Source organism: Ambystoma mexicanum, chromosome 2q (assembly GCF_040938575.1).
Source record: "Ambystoma mexicanum isolate Mex_15411 chromosome 2q, UKY_AmexF1_1, whole genome shotgun sequence".
Classification (NCBI taxonomy): Eukaryota; Metazoa; Chordata; class Amphibia; order Caudata; family Ambystomatidae; genus Ambystoma; species Ambystoma mexicanum.
In genome coordinates, this window is record NC_090924.1 from 1,147,324,350 (window position 1) to 1,147,343,929 (window position 19,580).

At 44.8% G+C, this 19,580-nt stretch overlaps 1 protein-coding gene across 3 annotated transcripts in view; it reads left to right on the forward strand.

The window, feature by feature from the left end:
• The window catches only part of COL28A1 (collagen type XXVIII alpha 1 chain), a 1,696,952-nt gene that overhangs the window by 940,183 nt on the left and 737,189 nt on the right, over window positions 1–19,580 (forward strand). For all 3 annotated transcript variants that reach the window (XM_069648530.1, XM_069648529.1, XM_069648528.1), the window contains exon 23: window positions 3,921–3,989. In XM_069648530.1, coding sequence (XP_069504631.1) covers window positions 3,921–3,989 — 69 coding nt within the window. The remainder of the gene's footprint in view (window positions 1–3,920; window positions 3,990–19,580) is intronic.

A 19,580-nucleotide genomic window follows, 5' to 3' on the forward strand; every position in this document is an offset into this window, starting at 1 on the left:
AGTAGGTTTGTTTTGCAAATTAAAAGGTTTATTTGAAAATTTAAACAATATATATATATATATATCACACTTCTATAAATAAATTGATAATGGATATTACACTTGTGAATATGAGCAGTAGTCAGCAAGAGGTAACTTATGGATAGGAACAGAAGAATAAGGTGGGAAAGAATGCTTTATATGGTTCAAGGAAACGCAAGGTGGAATAAAATGCAGTACAGAAATAACTTGTTATGATTTTAGCAAAAGGTAATATGATCACTTTTTCTTTTTTAACAATTCACCCCCCCTATGCAATACAAGAAATGGAAGGAGAGCACACAGTCTTCAAGAATCCCAACAAATCACACTTTATAATGCAATACACAGTTCCAGTTCCCCCAGCAAGCTTAGAGAAAACAGGATGAGTTTTAAACACAGGCAAATTACTTTAATGTGGTTTGCAAGGAAGTGAAAAGGTGCTAAAATTGCTTTTAATTCCCTCTAGAGGTTCAGGGTAGGTTATGGCTACTTTATATTAGTTCAGGCTCACTTTAGCAATGCTCTATGAGTTATTACCAGGTTGCAAACGGATTTTAACAAAGGAAAGAATGGAGCTGCTATTTTGACAAGTGGAGAAATTGAGCCAAATCGCAAATCGCGGTAAATTCGCGAGTGCGTGAATCGTGATTGCGGCAAAAGTATAAGGAGCAAAAAGCTGCTGATTTCTACAGATGAATAAATCGGGCCAAATCGCAAATCGCGGTAAATTTTGCGAGTGCGTGTCTCACGATTACGGAACAGGTATAGGGAGTAGGAAGTCGGTTCTAGGCTTGTTGGAAAGCTTAGATTCCAAGCTTTCAGAGGAAAGTTAAACCTAGGACAAACGGTTCCAGAGATACAGACGATTTAATAAAGGTAGATTTTCGGATTTAAAGTAAACTCAAAATGACAGGTGACAGCTTGCAGCTTCAGAATTGACAGGTGACGGTTGTGCAGCTTTAAAAATGACAGATGAGATGATTTCTAGGAAGCTGTTCTAATTAGGATAAAATAGTTTGGATTAGATTATTTTAAACTAAGAGATTGGTTTTGGCACAGTGAGTACTCACACTATATTTTTGAAATAAGCCGTCAAGGTCTGATCAGGTTGGACAGGACTTCCGGCGGGTGGTTCTGAACAGCGGTCTGGTCTCTGGTTCTGCTCTCAGCACTGCACAGTGCTGGTCTCTCTGGATCTCTGGTCTTTGTCTGGATGGGATGTCGGCCGTCAAAATGCTCAGCAGAAATGGAAAATGAATGTCCTCTACCTGGGTTTCTGTGGCCCTTTTTATGTGTTTTGAAAATGGGTGTGTGCCTGGGCCTAGCTAAGCCTGCCCCTCTCACTTATCATTGGCCAAGCTTTCCTCTCTCCCTTGATTGGGGGGAAGAAATGGAGTGTCAGAGTGATTCTGTAGGTTTTATGGTCAGAGGAACCTCCCCTTGTCAAATTGCACACACATCTATTTCTGATCCAAATACATATTTATCTATGTACCATTTTTCTCATATTATAGGTCCAGTTTACATATTTTCTGTAGCACCAAACCATCCGATCCCTGTCTTTGTACAATGTCGTGTCCACTGATGACAGAATTCTCCCCTTTTCATCCAGATAACGACCTCTAAACCTTTCCAGATTTTACACAAATGTGCACCAGGGAGATGGGTTTCAGATGATAAAGTGTCAGATTTTTAACATGCATACATTTGGAGTGAGACCCTATTTTCCGCTAGCAACCCCCCAGAATACACCACAGGGTCCTAATGCCTCTTAAAACGTGCACAGAAAAATCACAAGAACAATGATATTAATTATATAATTTTGACCAGTCCGCACTATGCGTTATCTATCTTTTTTTAAATTATGCTCTGGTCAAAAAGGGGTGTGGCTTCCCACATCACAGGGTGGAATAACTGGCTTATCCACTTCCCCCAAGCTCAGCTGCTAGCAGAGGCACTGCCCCTCCCAGTTTCCCCCAGGAGGAAGCCACTTTACGGCCCCCCCCAATATAACATTAGCCTGAGCCAAAGAAGGCCCATTGTTCAGTTTCCTGCAGTCCCCAGCTGCCACTCCCCTTTCAATCAACAGGGCCATGTGACCTCCTTTTTGTGGGGCAGCAGAATGCAGCCAGGCCTGGGAACGCAGCTGTTGATCCAGTTCCAACTCCTGTCGGGGGTAGTTGTCAGGCAGAATCCAGTTTCATTAAGCCAGGTTTCAGCTAAATGTCACTTTTTGTTCCCAGTTTTCTACATTCAAATCAAACTGACAATTTTTACACATGCAGCTAGAATGCTGATTCTAAGTTCAAAACTATGACATTTCAACAGTTACAAACTATGTGACACTCAAAAGTAGGTCCCTCATTTAATTTAAACATTTCAATTTTAGTGGTTTTCAGTTCATTTTAACTTAAGCTGCTGACCTCCACAGCTCAGCCAGTTTTGTTATGAACATGGTTTTGGGCTCTTTTTCTTTCCATATTTTGTATGTACACAAAACTTCATTCTGCCAAATGTCTGCTGGTGTTCAGTGAGATTTTTGAATATCCTGCAATGTTTGAAAATAGGCATTTTGAGCTTGCATTCAGAGAAACCAAGGTGATTTCAAAGCGCTTTTTAAGCTAACAGGCACTGCTGTTTTTCCTTTGGCACACATTCCACTCATGGCACCCCTGGCCCATCACGCTCGCACTGGTGGGTGGAAGGTTAGGCGACCATTTTGGTGTGCGCACAAACTGCGCGGTTCTCCTATTCTGGCATGAATGTGGGCGGCGATAGCTCATCCCCACATCCACCCAGTCTATTCATTTAGTTTGTTCTGGGATAGAATAATGGGCGGCGACAGCTCACCCCCACATCTACCCAGTCTATTGATTCAACCTGGGTCAAAACCCTTGACAATAGAGGTTTACCAAATATATTATTTATCCCCCAAAGTAATCCACCAGGTCTATAATGAGACCCCCAAAGGTTCTTCATGGCTATTCAGAAGATGTACAAACACCAATGTCAGAAAATGAATCTACTAGAAACCATTTGAAAATGTTTTGGTGGACAACAGTTGCGAAATATAGGTTTTCCTTTGACAATTATGTAATTTATGCAACTGCCAGATTATGCAGGAAACCCTATTGAGTACTTCACCTTCTTTTCGATTACTTCAAATTACTTTTGCATTGCTAAGCAATATTTCTGACTACTTTGGATTCTAGAGGATTACTTGATATTACTTATTTTAGATGAATTATTTTACTGTATCATCTAGGCTTGAATCATAATTATGGTATAACATGTCTGTACAGCAGTATAAGAGAAAACATTACAAACATGCCCTTGTCTATTTTCTAAAATATTCCCAAACTAACAGGAATGAGAACAAATAAAAATTGCAAATTAAACAGTTGAAGACAATGTGCAGCTATTTTACCATCAAATGAGCACCAGCTATGTACTCTCAGGCTTGATTTCTTGGCGAGAGCATTGCTAGACATCAAGGCACACTTTGTCAAGAACCTTGTGTTTATTTTGTTTTCCTGTCAGAGAGTTGGTGTTGTTCTAAATCACCATAACGTGACATAAACTAACACAAGGATATGGTTCAATAGCTGCAAGTGACCTATCACCTTTGAGGCAGCTCATTTTGCAGGAAGAAATTGCTGTTATAAATCAATGTAATGTGACATGAATTTGATAATCAGTTACTCGTTTTTTGGCTGGTGTAGTTACAAACCTGGGGAAGCCAATCATCCATTCTGATAGAATAGATTTGGGCCACATATCTTTAGCTGATGCAACATCTAAGTGTCAAAACCTAAAAATACACAATGAATATATATTGCAATACATCTGGTCTGTTTATATCACACAGTTTTTGAAATGTTGCTTTTTACTCTCTGTAGGGGAATATAGGACCCTCTGGTCCACCAGGGGCTAACGGAGAGCCTGGAAATTCAATTGTTGGACCAAAGGTATGTGAATTTGATTTGGTGTATGTGTATCTACTAAAATGTCCAAATGTTTTACAGTCTAGTTTTCAAGGTATATCTTGCTAATTATATTGTATATAAACGTTGTGCTGAGTTGGAGTTTTTTGTCTCGAATGAAGTTTGGGGCTAACTGGATGCTCCTCTGAAGTTCCCAATGATGAGCTTTGCTGCTTGCTTTCCTTAGGGTCACCGCTACTTGAACTGGCACATCATCATGCCTCCTTTTCTAGAAGTGCTTAGATTGGCACGGCTACTCAGGGCTTCCAGGTTCATTGTTTCTAATAGACGAATCAGTATCATGCTTCCAACCACAAGACAGAAGGGTCACACACCGCCCTGCTTTGGAGGCTTCCTAGCCCCAAAGACTCATCAAAAAGTACGCCCTCTAATGGTACAGGAAGTTCAGAACACCTGAAGATTTCAAGGAGTGTTGACTATACTTGGCAGCCATACAGACGGTCCTAGCTTTGTAATTCACTTAGCTTTTAGGGAACTTATAGCAGGGCTCCATGAACGGGGCAATCCATGTGTACGAACAAAGAGGCTGAACTAATTCAGTCAAAAAGTACTCCCCAAAAACTGCTCAAAAAAGCCTATGTGGCTTCTTGGCAATGGACATTGCACGCATTTCTCAGCGGGACGTTCCTGGCAGACTAGCTTCTTCCGTTAATGGCATAGAGGGTATGAGGTGCAACAGAAGCACACTAAACAGACAACCGAATGCAACTTGGCATGTTAGTAAAACATGATTCATAATAACTCGGGTTTACAAGTAAAGCAGGATCAAATTAGAATTATGAATATCCAGTATGTGCCATTTTATGCTCTGTGTGAAGGCACACGCTCAGACATTATACTCTTTTTATTAGCAGAGATGTGCTTGCTCTTACTTGGGAAAATATGCTGTATTTCTCTATTCTGTGCTCTGGCTCTAGGTCCCTTACTTTCTGTTTCAGAAGTAGGAAAAAATGACAAGCTGGATTGTTGAAATGAGCACAGGCTTTTGGAATGGCCACATGGCAAGCGTCCTTGTTGACGTCAAAACTAGGCCTGGATAAAGACACAATACTTTGGCGTTCACTGGGTGCTCACCTCAGGGTTGGTGGAGCTTCCTGGAATTAGGATGACGTCTAGTGTGGAACCTGCAAATGAAAATGACCTAATCACAAACGGCCATGTCTCGGCAGCAATGTTAAATGCTGCAGCGCACGCCAGGATTGTCAACATCCGATTTGTTCAAAGGGAAATTGAAAGCCTACCTCCTCGCCTCTGAGTATTCTCTTAACCTACCTCTCATCTGCTTTTGTCCCTTATTTTCTCTGCCTCCACTCCTAGACTTTATCTGTCATGGTCACATCCCTAACATAGCTGGCTGTACCGCTTTCCGGCACTTGAAAAGGTATAATGTTGATTGGCCTTAATCTACGTAAATCTGCCCATGTATTGTCCTCAGTGATTGCTCTATTTACTGTCCACCACAACCTGGTCAGAATGTCACTGAAACTCACCCCATTGTAAGAAGTTTACTGCTTCCCCTCAAATCTGATATCTAATCTATTGTACATTCTTTTGCTATCAAAGGAGCATTGTTTTTTCCTGTACACAAATAAATAAACCAATAAATAAATAAATTAACAAAATAAATGAATAAGCCTCCTCACTCTTTGTCTTTCTACCTTTCTATCATTGCACCTCATTGCAAGCTTGGCTGTTCGGAAACAACGTGCCGGTAACACCGATTACCAGCACAGTTTCCGGACAATTGCAGTTGCTGCAAACATCGTCCACTGTGACCGTAGCCGACAGCACTGTCAACGGAAATACCAGCAATCATCGTCCACTGTGTGACTGTGTGACCGTAGCTGACAGCACTGTCAACAGAAATACTGGCAGCCCTGAATGGCGTGCCCAAAACACGGGCACAACGGTACCAAGGCAGCATTACGACTGCTGTCTGCACGGAAACACAGGCACCAAAATGCCGGTGCCACCGTGAAAATGCACCAGAAACACCGGCAGCGCAGAGCAGGCGTTAAGCAGGCTCAGGTGTGCATCAACAGCCCACAGGTTCCCCTAATCAGCCCAGCTGCACACCATAAGCATTGTGACTGCTGAAAAGGACCACACACACACCCCACACACCTTCCAACACAACCATGCTGCCACTTGTTTTAGCAGCCATGAAGCTGGAGGCTCTGCATGCTGAATGTACATCCATGAGCAGGAGTTGCAACAGTGGCAGCAAGCCGACAGGCGGAGGAGTAGTAGGATGATGTTGATGCAGTGGAACAGTCGGCAGCAGGTAGCACCCCGCAGGCAACCACCCACACCCATACAAGGGCCACATCCTGGACCCTGACTAACAGTCAGATACTTACACTGTATCATCTGGACTGGGAGACCACCCTTAGCATAGTGGACCTCATCCACAATGACATCCAGTGTAATTGACATCCTGACTGCTATACCCCCCTTGCTGAAGGTGTTGTCTGTGCTGCATTTCCTGGCCACCAGCACATACCAGCACACTGTCGGGGAGTTGCACGGAATCTCCCAGCCCGGTTTATCCAAGGTGCTTTTGCAGGTCCAATGTACTTGGAGCACTCGACTGCACATGCATTGAGCTAGTGGCCAACCATGCCATTGAGGAGGTATATCGCAACCAGAAACTCTACCACTCAATGAATGTGCAGTTTGTCTGTGATGCAGACCTGATCATACACACTGCTGTGCACCATTTCCTGGATCCACGCATGGCTCCAAGGTCCTGTGCAAACTGCCAGGGTACATGGAGCGTTACGTTGGAGAGCAAACCTGGCTGTTCAGTGAGGGACAGTACCTAAGCACACATCACATAGCATGTGCACTGGGGAATGGGGAGGGGATCCACTGTCACCAGTGCACGTGCGCCAGGAAATGTATGGACACAAACGGCAAGCAAGAGCAGAAGCCCATGGTTGGTATTTGGCACATGAGTAAACGGAAGGATACATCACAATCTGGGCACAGATGGACAGGCACATGATTCCGAACTCGCCGCCCTGAAAGTACAGGGTGGTTGAGAGGAAGTGGAGGGCTTTGGGCGCATCCTCTGACAAGCTGTCCTGCTGCCTGCTCCAAAGGCAATATAGACTCTTTGTCCTGTCCATGAAGAGAGCACACATTCAAGCCCACATCTCTGCGGCCTCTAACAACAAGGCCAAACTCTTTAAAATCTGCAAGGAACTGGACAATCCTGTTGCAGTCCCTACCTCTCATGTTCCCTCCCAGGCCCTCTGAACGGCTCTGGCCTCTCACCTCTCTGCTAAAACTCAGGACATCCTGTCCTCTATCTCCTCTTCCTTTCCTTCTTCCCCTCTCTGTCCCCCCTTTGGCCATATCTCCCTCTCCTCCTCCTTTCTCCTCTTTCTCTCTGACAACATCTGATGAGGTTTCTAGACAAGTCTGATCTATGAAAGTATTGTTCAAACAGGTGTTCCCCTGCTCCTACAGAACCATTAAGGACCATATTGACACCATTGCTCCAGCCTTGTCCAATTTCTGTAATCACTATTTCGCCACTGTAACTTTCCCCTCTCCCCCTAAGCAATCCCTTGTGCACCCCCTCCTCAAGAAGCTGTCTGCCGATCCTACCTGCCCGGCAAACTATTGCCAAAATCCATCACCCCTTTCCTGCGCAAACTCTTGGAATAGCTGGCCATCTCCCATCTTACTCTCCACACTGAATATGTTGGCTGTCTCCATAACCATCAGTCTGGCTTCAGAGCTACCAGAGGCAAGGTAACTTCTTTCCTGTACACCTGTGAAGATCTGCTCTCTAACCTTGATTCCAGCATTCCTTCTATCCTCATCCTCCTTCATCTTTCCTCTGCTTTTGACATGGTCAACGACACCATCCTGATCAATTGACATCATGAGAACCTGGCCATCATGGATCAGGCCATGGAGTGGCTGACCTCCTTCCTCTTGAAATGCCCCTCTCAGGTCCAACTTGGTCCCTTTCTCTCCACCACCTGTAGCATTCCCCTGGGCTCTATCCTCCGACACTGTTTTTTTTTCTTTTTTTCATTAGTGTTAGCTTCAAAAGAAGCTTTTTACCAGTTACAGATCAAATTCAGTGTGAAAAAAAATAATTAAATAAATGAAAATTCCATCACTCTAAAAAAGAAACATATGATACAATCATTTCAATAATTGCTATAAAAACGTTAAAAAAAGAGGAGAGAAGTAAAGAGGAAGGAGGAAGATACAGGTAAAAAGGGGAGGGAAGGACCAAGTTCAGCCAGGATTAACAGCTCTTTCAATCTTATTATGCAGAAATAAATGTTCATTCTCACTTATCTCCATCGAGTTTTTTTAAAGATGATTAATACCATCTCTAGCAGGGCAAAAGTTATAGATAGCCTTGAGCCCTGTAGCAATTGTAACCAAACGTCTTTCTTTGTTGAAGTTCGATTAGTTACAAAAAATCTCCCCAGTAGATTACGTTGAATGTCCTTGATGCCCTGACAACTCATAATGAGATGGTGAAGTGTTTCCATTGGCTGTCCACAGAGACAACATGTATAGTCTCTCATGCTTTTCTGTTTTCTCACTTCAAGAATTTCTTTGGTCGGAAAGATATTGAAGCGAAGTCTGAGAAACTGCTGACGCAACTACGCAGAGGGAAACATACTCAAATACAGTGGAGTTAAGCCACGCTTGTTCAGAGCAATGCAGTATTTGCCATAGAGTTTGGATGACTGCTCTAGCTCTGAGGACTCGATCCAATCATACTCTCACAGCCGTTTTTTCACAAGATCTGGGTTTTCAATAAGTAATTTCACAGTAGAGTCTATTGAGTCCAACAAACCCAAGCATTTGGCGCTCCATTCAGCAAGTAAAGGCTCTATTTCTGATTTCAGTGCTTGACCCAACAGGCCAAAACCGCTATATGGTGGAGGCAATAAGCATTTACGATAGAAAGATAGACTTTTCCAGCTGACATAAGTAATGAGAGAAGTCAGTCCAAACTCTTTTCTTATCACAGCCACAGGTATACAGTTAGGGAGGTCAAGTACAGCTCTCCAAAGTAGGCCCTCTAGGATTTGATATATCTTCCAGCTCATCTGAAGAGAGCCCTCAGCCCCATAGGTCATAATAGGGACTACCTTCATGGTGCAGAAACGGAGCAAGGGTGTCAGTGTAAATTTGCAATATCTGCATTTGATCAATCTTGCCTGGGCTGTCAGCATCTTCAATTTGCGCCGCAGTGCTATTTCTCTTGGGGCTTCACTGTAGCTTACATTGATCGGAATACCCAAATAGAGCAATTCTGATGTCTCTCGGATCTGGTCACCATTTATGTGCCAACCCTTGAACTTCATGGAGTTGCGTCTTGTCTTCCCCAAGATAAGCACCATTGATTTGCTGGCATTAACTCTTTGGTCATTGAAAGATAAAAAAAATGTGCTAGGGCATCCAATTGGCGCTGGTGCCTGATTGGAGTTTCATCCAAGAGAATGACATCATCTGCGTACAACAGTCTATTCATTGGGGAGCCCGCAATACATGGGGGGAAGCATCTAATTTCCATAAAGGCGTCATCCGTGTCTGGGATGTGTAATTTAAAGATAGCTGGGGCTAGTCGATACCCTTGCTTGAGGCCCACTCTTGTTTTAATGGGGTTTGATAAGTCACCCTTTTGGTTCAGCTTGATTTGAATACTTGTATTGTTATGGAGGGCCTCCATAGCCTCACGTATACACCGAGAGGTTCATCAGATCCTCTAAATCCTCTGAGTTTAGGATATTTTTAGACTTAGTTGTGGAATTTGGGGCAAAAGAAGACTTTCTGATTTCGTGTATATCTTTATCCGATTCCATGCTCGTGAAAGAGTCTTCATTTTCTATCAATTGTTGGTGTATTTGTTTTGGATCTTGGTTGATGGCCTGTTTAAGCGCCAAGTCCTTGAAGTTTTTTATTACAGCAGATGGACGTGATTGTTTGCTTTTTGCGGTTTTATTTGCAAAGTTCACATGTTTGGTTTGTTTCTTGGAATGAGTAGGTTTTTTTCCAGAACTGGAACCAGTCCCATATCACAGTTTGTGACGATGTCATATGTTTTAGGAAAAAGTGAAGACGCAGCTACGGGAAGCCCAGGTGCCATAGTAGATCCAAGTGGCAAGGGATTGGACATAGCAGAACCTGATCTCTTTGGTTTTTTGGGATTTCTCCCCTCAGTGTTACTACATTCATTGTGTGTCTTAGGGGGAGGCTGCTTCGAGGTCCCCGGGATCTGATTGTTTTCAACTCCCACAAACTTCCATTCCCCTGGATGAGGCATTGGGTCATCGGGGTATGATTCCTTGCGTGATCCATTAATGGGTTGTTTTAAAGGCTTCCTGGTTCCATCCAAAGGGGATGTGACAGTGCCACCTGTGTTGTCCATACCACTAGTCGGTAAAGTTTGTGTAACACCCAAATTCATAGCATTTTCCCCAGAGTTTGTCAGTGTAGTGTTTAAATCAACATCAAAAACGGGACCATTCTGATTAGTGCTTGACAAGCATTGCCTTCTTTTTCCCTTGTCTCTAATTAGAGGTTCCAGGATAGTCTTAAAAAACTAGTAATGTGCTCCTCTTGCTTGTGTTTATTTTCGGATAAAGCCGATATGAATCCTTCCATGAAAATCATTTTGGTATGGAGCATTGCGATCAGGGTGGATTGATCTTTTAGTTGGTCTGCAATGCTCTCATACAATTTCATAAAAGGACTCATGGTGACAGAGAATGCCGCAATCATATTGGCATCTAAGAGTGCACTCGATGAAGACTTTTCCTCCACCTGAGCCGCAATCATGTCCAATAATAGATCTTCATCAGATATTGAGTCATTGTTACTTGGGTCGACCTCCACTGATGTAGAATGCCTGTGCCTTTTCCTTGGGCACCTTGCCCCCAGTATGGGCAAATGATCTAAGGGCTTAGAGGTCTTAACTATGGTTGTGTTCTTCATTCTCGCACTGTGCTCATTTTTATCTTCTTCACTGTTATTTGCTCTCTTTCCTGTTCAAGGAGGGGAATCAAGCGCCCTTGAGTTTTCCCTCGAAGGAGCTACTTCCTTCTCACAAGCGATCTCCAAACCTATACTGCCATGATATTTCTCTGGGCCGTTTGAGGTTATGTGATGAATAATTGAGGTTTGCCTAGTTTTTTCGGGACCGCCCTTTTGGTTTTTCCGTGGGGGTGGCATCCCCACCTTTTCACTTAGGCAGTGAGTCTCGGCAGTAGGCTGCAAGGTAGATGGGGGTCTTGAGGAGGATTCACTCTGTGAGTAGCATAGGTTCCCAAAAGTGGCGCCGAAGCTTAGGCCACTAGGTTTCCATGCCTGTCGCCTTGGAGCCCCTCTATTAAAGGTCTTATAGAGTTTGAGTTCCAAGGGTTTAGGTGGACCAGTGGATGGAGCTGTGGCGCAGGATAAAGCGGCCATATGAGGATTGTCATCTTCATCTATGCTGTCAGCGGTCCCCTTATAAGGTTGTGTTGAACCTGTGACAATGTCCTTATCGGTCGTTGGGCGATTGTCCTTGGTCTCCTGTGACTCTGTTGTAGTCGCCCCTAGGTCAGGTTCCACATACACACAAGAATCATTTAACTGGTTTTGTAGGGTATCGGAGCATGCCCCTTCGCTGAGGGTGTTTTTTTCTAGCTCTTGTCCGATGTCAAGTTCAAAGTTTCTCTCAGGATACATGGTATTTTTGGCAGACTCTGTTTTCTGCCCCACTTCAACTAGAGCCTCTACCGGGTAATTTGTAGTAGGCTCTAGGTCGAGGGTAATGTCTATACCTCCGCCCGTGGTTTTGTCCAGACTGTGTGGGCCTACAGCTGTCATTGCACCAGTAATTTGATCAGTCAAACAAAAGTCACAGCCACTCGGCCTAGGCTGGGGCTTGACTATAGTGTGTCAGTTGCCAACTGCTGCTATAGGCAGCTATAGGCTATGTAGAAAGCGCTGTAGAAAGCGCTGTGATCTTTCCTAGCTTCTTTAACCTGTCCTTTTTTAGGCAATAGGCAGTCAAAGGCAGAAACAAGAACACCTTTATTTTAGGGCATAATGGAATAGCTGCTGTATGAGTGAACAAGTGGTTGGAGGAAGCACACTATGGGCTAGGGGAGCTCAAGGACATGAAGTCCGCAGTCACTCCTCCTCAGACAACAACATGTGTGTCTGTGATCTGCCGCCCTTAACAATAATGCAGTATTGGTATTAGTGCAATGAACTTTGTAGTACTGTGCTAAAATCAGTGCTAATGCAGCGACTAGGGCTGCCCCCCTTACCGCGGTCCAGTTGTAGTCCTAGTTTGTTTGACCACAGCCGCCCGCCCGCTCGATGCGGCTCTCCTCCAAGGGTCAGGTGTGGCTCTCCTCCAGAGGTCAGAGCTCAGTTACCGGGAGGGGCGGTGGGGGGCAGTGTGGGGGTCACGGCCGTAGTTGTGGTCCTGTTCGTGGTGCAGGCTCCCAGGGCACCGGCCACCGGGCCCACCAAGTGCACGAAGCGGGACGACGAACTTAGAATGACGATCTTAGAACGCACGGGACATGGGACTCGGCAGTTTGGAGAAAGGGACCTGAAACGTACACAGTGAACGTGAACGTACACAGAACTCAAGCCGCACCACTCAGCTCAGCTCACCAACAACAGGGCAACAGAGGCCGCCTCCGAGTCCAAAAAAAGGTTAATCCCATGTAGCAGAGGCTTCACATCTATCTCCTCCACTATCTCACTAACAACCCCTGACACTGGTTTTTCAACCTCTACTTGGCCCCTTTGGCCCACCTGATTGCTACCTTCTCTTCTAACTTTCAGTGTTATGCGGATGTAGCTTTCCTTCAGACTCCCCTCAGCCTCCTCTCCCCTCTCGCTCATTCTTGACTGTCCATATGCGATTCAGGATTGGTGCTCCTCCAACCATCTCTGCCTTAATGTCAGTGAGACAGAGATTCTTCTCATTGGGATCCTTGCCCCTGCTTTCCCTCTCTCACTCTGGCCGTCTGCTTTGGATCCTCTTCCTTTGCCTTCCTGCGAGGCAAAAAACCTTAGTGCCATCTTCGACTCAACTCTCTAGTCTCTCGTCACATCTCGGACGTCGCCTAGAAGTCCCATTAACAGCTGCACCTCCTCAAAGGGACTCTTCCCTTTCTCACTTTCCCCAGAAGCTCACTGTCTCCAAAGCCCTGGTTCTCTCTAGGCTGGACTATTGCAACAGCCTCTTTCTCAATCTGCCTTCCTCTACTCTCTGCCGGTTGTAGGTCAAAGGATCGACAACCAAAGGGTCGAATGGTCAAAGGATCGACACCAAAGGACCGAAAACCAAAGGATCGAATTTATGTTTTTTTTAAAAAACAAATTTCGGGGGTGGGGGCCCAACCCCTGTTTTTGTGGTGAAACCCACTTTTTTTCACTAAATGAAAACCCCCCAAAAAATATATAATTAAAAAGAAAATGTGATCCTTTGGTTTTCGATCCTTTGGTGTCGATCCTTTGACCATTCGACCTTTTGTATTCGATCCTTTGACCGGACACCCTCTCTGCCCTCAACAACTAACCCAGAACAGGACTGTGAGACTTCTCCTTTGCCTCAAGCCCAGGGACTGCATCTCTCCAGCCCTGAAATCTCTCTACTGGCTCGCAGTGGCTGCAAGGATAAAGATCAAGATACTTTGCATTGTCCACAAGGCTTTCTGGGTCAAGGCCTGCACTACAATCAACGCTTTCTTCCAAAATACCTTCCTTCTCGAGCTCTTTGCTCAGCTACCCCCAACTCACTAAGGGTTAGACGCTTCTCCAGGCAGAGCGTGGTGGGTAGATTTCTCTCCTCCGCAGTTGTCTCTCTCTGGAATGGCCTCTATGCCCCTCTCAAACTTGAGCCGGACCACCTGAAGTTCCGGAAGCTCAAAACATTTCTCTTCTCCTCTGCTTTCTCTCTCTCCCTCCCCTGCTGATCTACCAGACCTACCTGTCTGCTATAACGACTGGTTGCTTGGCTAACCTCAGAGTCTCAGTAGGTACTAGGCTCATTCTTGATCAGTCACCCTTGCACTGCCTCCGGTCATACCATGTACTTGTGGGCTGTAACCCTACAGTCCCTTGTTCTCATTGCACTACCCAGAGCCGCGCTGCCCTGGCTGCCCTTACTCAGAGAATTGTTGCCCCGTTTTCCCCTCCCCTCTCCTTTGCACTCCCCTCTCCCTTTCCCCTTGCACTTCTTGTTCTCGCACTTGCACAATCTGAATGACACAAGGCCTAGTAAGGTCATTTGGTTTGTCTTGTCCTCCCTCTGTCTTCCCTACCTTGTCTTGTTCTGCCTAGAAACACGTGTTTACAGGTGCGTTATAAATGACTTATCATATCATATCATGACATGCACCACAGGTTCCAGAATGCATCACACCCATGTCAACTACTTCTGCATGTCCACACTGTGCCCATCCCCCACCGCCAACGTCACATCCATGTGAGTCCAATCACACAAACCTCCCAACCAGCAGTGAGTGTCACAGTGTGCAGCAAGGTTATTGTCCGGCCACAAGTGCACATACCCATAGGCATTTGTCGCAGACCCACACACAGACATGGCTGCATTGCCTCAACCACCCCAATGATCTGCCCCCCTTTGTGCCCTCCCATGCAGGTGAATCTGGATACCCCTTGCTGCCATGGCTTATGACACCTGTCAGGCATCCACAGATCAACCAGAAAATGCGTACAACCTTGTGCACATCAGGACAAGGTGCACCATTGAGCAGACCTTTGGACTCCAGAAGTCAAGGTTCTGCTGCCTAAGCCAATCAGGGGGGATAAAGGGACAATGATGTTCATGCTTGTGAAAGTGGGCAAGATCGTCCTGGCCTTTGCCATGTTACACAACTTGTGCTGAGTCCAGTCGGCCTCCAGTCCTTGCTGTTTTTTGGAGAGTGAGCGGTCGCTGCGGGGAGCTGCACTGCGTGTTCGGTCCTCTTTCTCTCTTTGCTGGCATTCAGTTTGGGGCACCCTCCTGAGCGCGGAGCGCGGCGCGGGGTCCGGAGCTGAGTCCAGTCGGCCTCCAGTCCTTGGTGTTTTTTGGAGAGTGGGCGGTCTCTGCGAGGGGCTGCGCTGCGTGTTCGGTCCTCTTTCTCTCTTTGCTGACATTCAGTTTGGAACGCCCTCCAGAGCGCAGAGCGCGGCGCGGAGTCCGGAGCTGAGTCCGGTCAGCCTCCAGTCCGCCTACATTGGCGACGAGGAGACTGCCGACGTAAGGCATAAAATTGCCGGATTACTGGTAAGAAGAAGTATGGTTATTGATGTACGGCCGCAAACGCGGCAAACAACTTTGAATGCTCGAAATAGGCCCGAGCTGTCGTTTGCGGCCGATGCTCCCACTTCATCAGCTGGCGCGAATACTGTTGCTCCATCCTCCCGACCCCCGCATTCCACACTTGCTCAACTGACCCCACTGTCCTGCTTGTCTGCTGAGGCAGACACACCTTGTCTTTCCTCCCCCTCCTCACCTTACCCCCTTCCCTCCCTTCCTTCCCTGCCTAATCCAGTACAATTTACCACCGCAAGTCCGCCTCGCTGTCTTTCGCGAGTTTCTATAATGAGCATAAATAAGGCCGACTCGAATGTCGACTTGAATGCTGCCCCAGCTGTTGCGAATCTTGATGAAATGGTGTCGGTCGATGTTCCGACTAAAGCATTGACATTGCAGTCCTCGAATGTGAAATCCTATGTACTCCTGTCTGAAACAGTCGGACATGTCACTGCTGACATAATGACCAACCAAGCGTAAAATCTCCTAAGATCGGACGTGAATAAAACCTTAAATCAGCTGCCGTCCCAGGCATACATAGATGAAATCAATCGAGCAACACAGACCACGCCGCCCGACTCTTCACCTGAAGGTTCCACATCAAATACGCAGGGTGGTTTGCGCAGTGAGACCGTGGATGAGATGTCCTTAAATACAGCCCCATTCGATCTTGACCGAAATATAGCGGTATCTGCGATAATAGATCATCATCTACCTATGCCACCTGCGCCATTGGCGATGATTGAAATCGATACTGCCTCCTTTCTATCTCCGTTTGATGTTACAGATACTGAACTCTTGGCTCTAAACCTACCAAATGGTTCAGGGAACCAAACAAACTTTCCCTTCGTCCCGCCTTTAAACAACGATGATACACATAGCCCTACAGACTGCAGAGTTGCTGCTGAGACTACGATGGCTCGAATTGAGCCAGACGACTGTGGAAGAGATATTTCATGCCAGCTCGACTCGCTCCCACCAGCGCCTTCGCTGCCTATCCTTATGTCAGGCCCTTCTACAATAAACCACAAAAAAAGTCTTGAGATAGACTTAGCAGGACGCGAAGCGCGGCTAACGGAGAGGCTGACCGCGGACTATCAAGCAGTTAAAAACAAATTAATACACAGCTTCTCTACGGTCCCACAAAATGTTTTGCCTCCAACAAAAATGCTGTTGGCAAATAGCGAAAAAGGTGTGAAGTTCACGCAAGACCCTAATGGCAGGCTTAAATCTTGGACAAGTACACCCCATCGAAAAGAGTCTCAGAATATCCAAAATAATGATACTACTTCTAAAAGAAAATCACAATCAAGCTCCTCAAAGGCTGAAAACTTACGATTTCACTGCAGTACCAAAGTACACCTGCAAGCACAGCAAGTGACAGGAAATGAATGGTGCACTAGTAGACATGAAGAACAGTCAAACCTTGAATCTGAATCTGTTCATCATTCAAAAGAGAACTTATCAGTTGCAGCTGGAATTCAAATTCATAACAATGTCCTGGCGGCAACATCATTGGCTTTGATTCCTTTTATCAAACTCATGGAACAAGTAAATGAGACTGTGAAAGATCAAAATGCCTTGCTACATAGCCTGACAAATAAAATCTCGTCTTTGGAACAAAACAACGCTCATTTAATGTCAAGAGTTGAACGAGAAGCAGAAATCTCATTTCAATGGCAAAACCGCCTTGGTGACATTGCTATGAAGGACCACACAGACAAAAACGACCAAATGGAGATGATTTTAGAAATCATGAAGTGGTGTCGCCACTCATTTTCCAGAAATAAGACAGACATGGAACATCCTCCTAATGAGAGACCCCTACATCGCACAGAGAAACTAAATGCGAAAACTAGGGAAAAGATAGACCAATGCAGTTCGCCTGACAGATCTAGGCATACAACTGTCCCAGGAAAGAACTTAGAGACACCTGTACTGGACAAAGCAAACAGAGAAAACACTGTGATTGCTGACCCACATTTGACTTCTACAGCTGAAAAAGAGTCAAACAGTACTCTCGTAAATAAACCATACGAAGAGTCCAGATTAGACCATTCTAAAATCAACCCACTTGAAGCAATAGCGGTGGAAGTTCAACTCCCAAACCACACAGCTGCACCGAGTTCCAAAGGTCCCGTTACTTCATTTGACATTTTTACTGGAACAGCAAAACTGTTTGTTCCTTCGATTACATCTAAACAAGGTGAAAAATCTATAAAAGCTCCAGCCAAAAAACATTCAACAAACAAGCAGCAAAATAAAATGAACAATGTCAGAAATAAAACAAAACAGTTTGTGAGAAATCTTTCTACTCCTCATAAATTGGGTCTGTTCTCCCGCAATACACCAAACGATAAACAGGATGATAATGAGAGTGTACCTGTTTGCAAGTCCATGCTGAAAGAAATAACTAAAATAAGCGGGGTAGATCTTCCTAATCCAAATAAAAGACGAAGAGTGGACTCTAACACTAGCTCAAAGAAATCTGTTGTAAGTGTCACTGATTTATGTGATCTGTCCACATACTCAGTTGAATCTGACGAATTGCAACAGTCAATACAAGAAGAAGAACTCCACCGCTCGGCCATGAATCTTCCTCAGGGCCGGAGAAAACTCCACCAAATGGAAATACCTGACGAAGGAGAAAGAAAGAAAACTTGCGTAAACGCAAATCAAAATTGCCCAAACGTGAATTTACAAATCTAGAGTAGAAAAGAAGACAATGCTGAAGCTCAAGGAAAAAAACTGACCGTCAAATTAAATCCTAAGATGACGGCAGCCCAATGGGAAAAGCAAAAACAACTGAATCCTAAACAATTGCGTCTGCGAAATCTAAACTAGAACAAAAACTATGGAGACTTAGGCTCGAGAACATCTTCACAGATGCAAATGAAGTTAATTTGAATCGCAGAAATGTAATGCAACTGCTACACAACTTTCCGTCATTGAGAACAATAACGTCAAACCACATAGCCATTGTGGAATACATCAACGAGGACTCCCTAGATATGGTCTATCTACATATCACTTCCCAAGTAGTCGAAAATACCTTGCTTGCTGCAAAAGATGAGCTGTTGTCTTACGGATTTGATCTGACATTGGAAACAAAACATCGAAGAGATGGCTTCAGAAAAGTAGTGTCAGCTGCTGGCGAGCAAACCCATGAGCAACGTCGTGAGGTGTTAAGGAAACAATTTAACATCCCAGAAAGAACAGCCAGTAACCAAAACATCTCTTCCCAACCTCCAACACAAACTAGTTCGAATAGAACTTAGCTATTGCGAACTAAGGAGGATGGAATTGGCCTTATATCATGCAACACTAGAGGTTTTCCTGCATTTGTTCCAGAACTGTGACATCTCGATGAAAACCAACTTCGCAGTTTGTCTTGAGGAAACATGGCTGCGGGAGGCGCCATCTAGAGAAGGATATTCAACCATATTAAACCCGGCTGGAAAAAATCAACTCGGTCGTCCGTTCTCTGGTCTTCTGACTATGATAAATAACGCGTCATTTCATTCAAATCATTTTCTCCAAACTTGTTTGTACAAGGATTAATCCTTCAAAACAGCCAGAGATCAAATGTACCATTCCATCATCTATTAATCCTCAACACCTATTGGAACTCAGCCATGATATCCTCATCTCATTTCATTCAATCAATTACAAAATTGATTGATGATAACATGGAATTATGGTCTGACCTACAAGTCATACTATGTGGAGACTTGTATTTCTCGTGGTTTGATGAGAATGTGATAATGAAAAAATTCAAGCACCAAGCCTACTCGACATGCAGAGGCTATCAATTTCATTCAGCCATGATTGCTAGGAACTGCCATATGCTCAACGGTCAAACCAAAGGCGATCGTCCACCGAATATTACTTGGCAGCGTGATGGCTCAAAAAAAATCATTGATTACATTTGGGCATCAAATACAATGCTAAATGAAATTCTGCAGCTGAAGGTCTTAAAATCATCAAGCAGTGACCATAATCCACTTGAACTAACTCTAAAGGCATATTCCCCCAGAAATGCAGAGATCTTCAATCAACCAATTGAAGTGAATCAAAGAGGCAACAGACTTAAATAGTAAGCAATTGCGGAAATTAAACGAAATGATAATCTCAGAGGAGACCGCTGTATGCGACAAACTAAACTATCCTGCGCTGATAGTAGACTTTCAAATCAAGTTCAAACATCCGAATTGCTGTTCTTACCAAAAGAAATATGAATTTAG